Here is an 8,050-nt window from a genome sequence, read left to right on the forward strand (position 1 = left end):
GACACTTCTCATTGTGACGTCATTACATGTACAACCAGAGAGAGAGAGAGAGAGAGAGAGAGAGAGAGAGAGAGAGAGAGAGAGAGAGAGAGAGAGAGAGAGAGAGAGAACTTCACATACACCTCGTCGTTTTAATCAAAGGTCACTACATGTCTGCTGTCTGCAGACATTGATAGACCTGTTTGAGTCCTTCTAACGGCAGCATTGCACATAAATATATTCCGTTAAATAAAGCAAGTATCACGTCAACACCTCGCGCTTGTATGTGTGTATTTGCGTGTGTGTGAGGGTGGTGGGTGTTTCGAGGAGAGAGGAATGATTCCCCAGAAAAGACAGACTCCACCGCACTCCGTTCACAATCCAGCCTGTATGGAGCTACTTTGCTCAGTGAGACGTAAAGGCCACACATCCGGTAGAACATTACCTAAGAGGTTTTAAAAGACAAATGTATAGATTATGTATAATTTTAACATCTTCACACCCCTCCAACCCAATAGACACTGACTGTAAGCTATTTAAAATAAACCTATCCCTACATTTCCACTGACATCAAATAGCCTGTCCAATTTCCATCTAGAATATGTCCATTTACTGAATCCATAGGCTATTCTGTCGATTTTATTTTTTTATAAATGTTTCTTAATTAAAATAAACACTTTAAAAAAAAAGACCATTAGTTGTGAAATATTTCCAAGACATCCAATTTAAGGATTAAATCCGGGTTCAGAGTCAAACCCGCAGAAACCGCCTTCGCTGATGAAGGTGGGGGTGGGGGTGGGGGTGGTCTATGAATCTGAAATGATGTTCTATGAGGCACTCTAACGAAATTTCTTTTTGTCTCGCCATAGCGGAATGAACGGAGCAACAGGCTACAACAAACACAGCGTCCACAGAGCGTGCAAGTGAACAGCCTCGAGGTCCACAAAGATCACGATGACTGCCACCAGATCATCAGAGCGCGTCATTATTGTCCCACTACTCTCCTCGAGGACAGAGCTGCAGGAGGAGGGGGGGGGGCTACTGTTTGAGTTCCAGGGCCCAGACATGTTGAGGCCAACCTGTCCGCCCTTTACTCTTCTTATCGCTCGCTGATGAGGAGGATGACGATGAGGAGGATGAAGATAATGTCGTCTTCGGGATCTCCACCTGCAGACACATGATATGTGTTATTTATATTATGCGTATTAAACGATGTTTCAAACATAGGCTTTATTGTGCATCAAATAGAGCTAGAGGCTTTGTCACCAATGTATGTATGGTTTCACGTTTAGAAGATCATTTAGAAATGAGGTCCTCTGAATAGGTCACATGCCGCTTGATAAGGTTGTTTTTATAACACAAACATAGAAGTGGTTTTCATGTCACACCTCGTAGCTCTATAATGTGTTCGTGTTTGTAGTCCAATGATATTGTATTTGGGACAAACCCAATTTGGCTGATGGTCTGGAACAGTTACAGTTTACACCGGTGATTTCTTTTAACATTACGATGCTGAAGTTATTTGGAAGAATGACCTGGAAGTGTTCACAAGCTCCTCGCAGTTCTTTATTGAATTCAATACCTTTTTATTCTCTACAGGTTTTTTTCATAATAGTCACATTTTGTTGGTTTCCTGTCAGCCGTGTGAAATAAAGAGCACGTTCGGAGCTTTTAAAGTTAGTTAAATTATCAAATTAATAACTATAAAAATATGATAACAATTATTATTATTATTGTTGTTGTATTTATTTGTTTATATTTCATTATTTTCTGAGCCTGCTCATTAAGACGTGCAGTTTCCATGAGATACTCCTATAGCCATGTGTAGCCCAATCGAACATAATATATGGTAGAATAGCGTAGTAGTAATATACGTTTTTATTTTCACGATGTAAGCAGTTTTAAAAGAAGGTATTTACTTTTCCACAAATCACGCACAAACGTGCGCACGAGAGTAACATTCTCACACGTTCATAATAACAACAACAATAATAAAAATAACAATACACCCTTATTCTGTCCGTTTATTCAAGCTGAAAGACGGGGTGTCCCGGGACTTTCACTCGCCCCGACTTTTATAAAAATGTGACAACGTCATATCGTCTCGCTTTCAGCGAATACAGCCCACACCAACAGTGAAGCGGTCAACCACTGTTGAGTTCGGTAAACACTATAATCCACCATCCATCCAACCGACCCAGCACCAGCACAGAGGCCTACATCTGAAGTGAAGCAGTAGGCCGCTTTGATTTTGCAGAGTGGGGTAAAACACGATACAAACACGAAACTCGCGTAAAGAGCTCAGACAGGACAGTTAAGCTGCGACAGCCTCCTGAGACACGTAAACGCATCAATAATGTGTCACTCTGAAGTGGTGCGTTTACTTTAATTCTTGACACGTTTAAATGTTTTACTCCATACCCTTTTAGAAAGTAAGATTTTCTTGCTATTACCTATTTTAGCATAACGGATTTGACTACTTTGTCAACATTCAATATTTCTTTTATTTGTCAATATGTTGCAATTTCTACTGTTTAGTGGCCCTGCAATTCGCAATAGATTAGCCAATTAAAGAAAAAAAGATACGCGTTTAATCAAATGTGCGTATTAAAAGATCAGACAGTTTGCGTTAAACTGCCAGATCTTTGTGTTCAGGGTAACTCTCCACGTGTGGAAAAAAAGGGGCGACGTATCAGCCAAAAATGTCGACCTGATTGGCAAACCTATTCTTTTTCGGTCCAGGTGCGTTAATAAATAGCCGTGAAGTCCAATAAATGCGAGTGTCGCCAGCAGAACATATGTGTAATTACTGCGGACAGGAGGAGACTGTGCATTATGAGACATCCAAACCAGTCCATCCTGACTCTTTCCATTGTGTTCTTTTATATCCTCCTCTCGCCGCAGCTGCGTCATCGACCGTAACAGCGCATTCTGTTCTTTTCTCACAACAAACAGTAAAGGTTTTTATTACATTTTAAAACAGTGACAACAAAATGGGCAATAACAACATCAAACAACTATACAACAATAATATATAAGTGGATAAAAACACGAACTGGATCTGTGAGTGAGCAAATATGGTTTTATACTAGCACTAATTTATGTTATAATGCCAGACATGTCACTGTTATGAATTATTCAATGCTGTCATTATAGGAACAGATATTTTTTTTATGCCATATTATCATTTGATAAACATCTAAAATGTTCATCTAATTTAATAAGTCACAAGTAGTTTTACATTTCTACAGCGTGTAGGCCTACTATGACAAATATGAATAAATATCATGTCAAATATCATTTTTGAAGGTCCTACACATGATGCCTTTCTAGTCCCGTCACTTGTCCAGACAGAAGTCCAGGCTCTATTAGTCTGCAGGCTACATATAGTGATATGTAGCCACTTTCAGTGGAAAGTGAAACATATCAGGCTGCTGAGAGCAGCACTCAAATGTAAAAGTACAGCTCTCTAAATCCAGCACATTTACTCTATTATCACAAAACGCAACCAAGCATGACACAGACGGAGCAATACAAAGTTTGTTCTTCTGAAAAATTACAACAAAATGCAAAGGTGTGCCATAATTCATTAAGTAACATGCAGGTCTTTCTATCTGAAATCATTTCAGATAATGGGTCTAAATCTAAATCTGTGATCAGTTTGCCGCTGCACTGTGATAAAATAATTATTTTATAAAAACTGAGGTTTAAATTATGCACAGATTTTTACTTGAAAAATGGTATCAACGTGTTGCCTAAAATGAGTAAAACAGATCAAACTAATTTGTCTTTGATAAAATCTAACAGCATCCTCTCTCTGCCTGCATGGAGTAGATTTAGCAAAAATAGAATGATTCTGTTGTAGCACAACATTGATTCAGCCTGAACAACTCCATAGCTGTAATCAGTGACACAAAACATTCAACAGTGTGGATGAAGAAAAAATCTTATGAATGGCAAACATATATCTGTTAATTCTCTCTTGCACACACAGCTCAATGTAAGAGTACCTGAAATGACTGAGTTTATTACCTCAAGTCTCCCCTTATTTGCAAGCTTAGAGGTCCCTCTCATAAATGCACTTTAAATTCACTTATGGGTTAACCACTTCATCATTAATGTAAGAGCAGACTGAGGAGCATAAGCAACACTGAGTGCTTACTTTAGCTACACTGAGGCCGAACTCACTAAATGACTCTTCTGATAAATGTTTCATCTTTAGGACAAAGTTAGGGATTCTGTTATATCTTTATCTGTAGTGTCTCAGTTGTAGCAGGGGAGTGTGTATTTGAATCCAGGACTGTGGTTTCATCACAGAGTTGACGTGAATTATTAACAGAACTACATCCTTCTATTAGTGATTGCAGTTTGAAATGATAGGAAAAATTGCTTTCTGGCTTCAATTATTCCACCACGCTTCCTATAGGCTATAGGCCTAAATAATGATTCTGTTGGATTTTCTTCTCTCGTCTGACCTGCTCTGTATGATCATGTATCGTTTGTTTAGATTCCCTGCTCGATGTTAGCTCCGGATAACCATTTATTATAAGATAAATGTGTGTCAAAACAACAGGCAGCTAGTCAAAGCATGTACAATCAACTACATGTTACTTAGTTCTGTTTGCATGTCATAGTAAATAAAGAGAGTGTAAATGATTACCTTTATCCAGTGATCATAAAGAGGATATGTAACTGAAATATAAATACAATTGCAATTTGAAACTTCCTACTTTGTTTGAAATGGGTTTAAATGTCTTGGATGTGCCAAACTATAAATCATGTGGGACCTTGTGAAGCTGTAGCCATAGCATATGGGCAGCGCAGAGCTGGGACCAAAATGATGGGGATAATATAGCAGGCTGTAAGACGAAAGCATCCAAAAGTGTTGCTGGGAATAATGGTGGTGGGTCTACATGGCTGAACCTGGCCCCTCCTGGCTCCAAGCTGTCTGAGGATGGCAACCAATTTTCTGGCTCCACCCTTCTATAGACTTAACCATTTGGATGATACCAAATATGGGTATACTTAAAAAAATCTCTTTAATTAAGAATCAATGGTTAATATTTCAAGTGTCAATTTTAAAAATGGGTAAAAACACTTACATTCGACTGTTTACTCTCTCTTTAGCAGTCACCTCATATGCTTCATTGGCTTTTAAAAAACCCTCCCCAAATAAATTGGGCTGTGAGATTAGCCTCCATTCTGTGTGCCTAACTCCCGCACAGGAAAAGCCTGCGTTGCTGTTTACTTGTTGGCTTTTTTTCTTGAGCTGGTGTATAGCTCTTTGGCCTCCTTTCTCAGGTAAAGATGACAAAACATTGCATACTGTTACATTGCACTGGTTTGGGAGGTATAGTCTTTGCACGGTCTACGGGGATAATGGTACCGACTCCAGATGAAGAATGCAGGTACTTGCATATTATATGTATGATTATAAAATAAACACGTTATAATAATAATAATAATCTTAGAAAACAACCGTTTCCTAATTTACATTCGCGTGTTGTCTGCATGTTTAATCTGATCGTATTGTGTGTAAAGTGTAAAACCACAGAGCCGACTGTTCATAGTCCGTCTTCCTCTTATCCTGAATGCATGAGTTCAGCAAAATATTCGTGTCTTGTTAGTGAATGTCGGTCAAATCAGATCCGCCGAGCAGCTTAAACTTTATGTATTGTGTCATTTTTGTCACGAATCAGAAATATTTATAACCGAGGAATCAACATAATCATATGAAAGTGAAGTTAAACCGGTCTGTCACGACACGAGCCTGGAATGATTTTCAACACAGCAGCCTGACTCTCATTTCACAAATGTAAAGGCAATGATGACCCGCTATACCTTTACGAAACAGCCGCGCGGGGTCCTACACATATTCCTTAGACATTTTGCCTGTAATTCACAAAGCAGTATTATATTTTAAGTAGTTTGTAATTTATGTTTTTTAACAATTTGTTCACGCCGCTCTTTATATGCACAAAATAGCTTTTATTGGAATACATACGTTTCCATATAGTGGATTATATGTCAAAACTTATATTATCAAATATTTTATAATAATAATATTTTTTTAAATAGCTGAGTTGAATACGTTTAATAAATGAAATAATTAATTATGTTGTATTCTACCAATACGCACGCTGATTTTACACCAATATGTCTTTTTTAATGGATTTTCATTCACATTTTTTTTCTAGCGTGAACGGCAATGAACAAAATGAGTGTTGTTTCTGTTACAAAGTTTTCATGTCAGCCTACTATGTGTTTCCTGTCGGACGCAGCAGACGAACTGATGAGGAGAAGGTATTTACAGGATGGTCAACTGTGACCTTCTGTTGTTCATCTTCGTGAGATTAACCATTCAAAGAAACCAGGAATAGGCCTCATTCAATTGTAGGCCTATAGCCTACAAAGACTGTGAATTTAGGTCATGACTCATGTCAGCCACATGGTTTTTTTCTTCTTATTGCTCATTTCTAAAAATAAAAAATGTGATTGTAATGGCCAAAGTTAGGAGTGCGTTTAGTTTACAATCCACTAGTTTAATAAAGCTCGTAGTTTATCTCTCTATCACATTGGGTTCAAGATAGCTGCAATAAACTGAACTCTCAACTGTTTCAGCTTTTTTATTTTACATTGACGGCATGTAAAATGAGTCCACTACTCAGTAAAATGTGTAGCATGAATGCCGAAATGAAGGCCTTTCATTTCAGACCCAAGGCAGACCTATTGCCTAATGCTCCCAAAACAAATAAGTGATTTTGAACTAAGCTTCATGTCGAGACCCGTTGCCTGCTATGGGAGTGTCAGATTTTGACTATTAGGTGTTGTTTTATTAAAACATATGAAGTGTTATCTTAGCTTTAGCCAATGATAGGTAACCTTAAATATGAAGTGATTTGGACTACTCTTCTGTTATTACAAAAACAAAGGGGGCTCATTAGGGTTCACTAGTAGGCTGTCAGTGTACAGTTCGTGCTCTTACCGCCTCTCTCTTCCTCCGCTCCTCCCGGGCCTCTGTTTTCTTCAGCTCGGCCTTAAAAGCCTGGGTATCTCCGTGCTGTCCGTCCTTGTCCAGAATGTCCATCAGGTAGGAGATATAGCTGGTGGCCAGTCGCAGCGTCTTGATCTTGGACAGCTTAGTGTCGGCCGGGACGTTCGGGATGCACTCCCTCAGTTCCGCAAAGGCCGAGTTGATGCTCTGGGTCCGCCTCCTCTCCTTACGGTTGGCCGTGGGTCTCCGCTTCACGGGCCGAGGATGCGTGTGGTGGGGGTGCATACCGACCGTGGCTCCGTTCACCGAGATCGCACCGGCCCCCGGAACCAAGCCGCCTGGTCCGTAATGGTGGTGATGGTGGGGGTCCAGGCCCCCGGTGGAACCACCGCCGCTGTTGCCATGGTACTCTGGGCTGTAGCCGGGCGCGAGGCTATATTCGGTGGGAGACATATCCGCGTGGCTTATTAACCAGCTCGTGAAGTACGGTGGGGCCCCGGTATCCTCGTGACACCGACCGGCCGCCGCCGCATGCAAGGAGTAGTGGTGGCTGTCGTGGTGATGCATGACCGGGTGGTGAGGGAAGCCCGACACAAGACTCATAGCGACACACAAACACGCACTTACGCGTGCACACACACACACTCTCTCTCTCCTGCACGCACTCAGACCTGCACGTACAAGCGGGTCCTTCTCGGATGCTGCAGCAGTAAACTCGCTAGCTGCTTAACGGCCGTGCAGAGCAGATGTTTGCATCTTGAATGGCATAATCTGCCATGCGGCTTCCAACAGAGACAGCTCGTGTGACGGTCGGTATTCCGTGCAACAGTAGGCTAGACCCGGGCTGGTCCTGTCTACAGTGGCCCTGTAGGCCGCTCACTTCTGTCCAAACAACTCCTCCTCTAAGACACTGTTCCTCTCCCTCTAATGTCATGCAGCCTATATCCCTCCTCTTCTTTTAGAAACTCACTGACAGTGCGCAGCCTATTCTTCCCTTCCTTCCTTGAATCCTCTGTAGCATACTTCGTGTCATCGTTCGTTGTGAGTCAGTTAGCAGCTTTCAGCCTCAGAGCCGTT

General features: G+C 40.8%; 1 protein-coding gene across 1 annotated transcript; it reads right to left on the minus strand.

Annotated features, from left to right (window-relative positions):
- Positions 1-1,017: 1,017 nt before the first annotated feature.
- On the minus strand, positions 1,018-7,576 carry hand2 (heart and neural crest derivatives expressed 2; the record flags this gene model as incomplete). The annotated part of the gene is made up of 2 exons (XM_079159870.1): positions 1,018-1,146; positions 6,965-7,576. 2 exons carry the CDS (start codon positions 7,574-7,576, stop codon positions 1,018-1,020), a joined length of 741 nt encoding a protein of 246 aa, XP_079015996.1.
- Between the last annotated feature and the right edge of the window lie 474 nt (positions 7,577-8,050).

Source organism: Pholis gunnellus, assembly GCF_910591455.1.
Source record: "Pholis gunnellus genome assembly, chromosome: 5".
Classification (NCBI taxonomy): domain Eukaryota; kingdom Metazoa; phylum Chordata; class Actinopteri; order Perciformes; family Pholidae; genus Pholis; species Pholis gunnellus.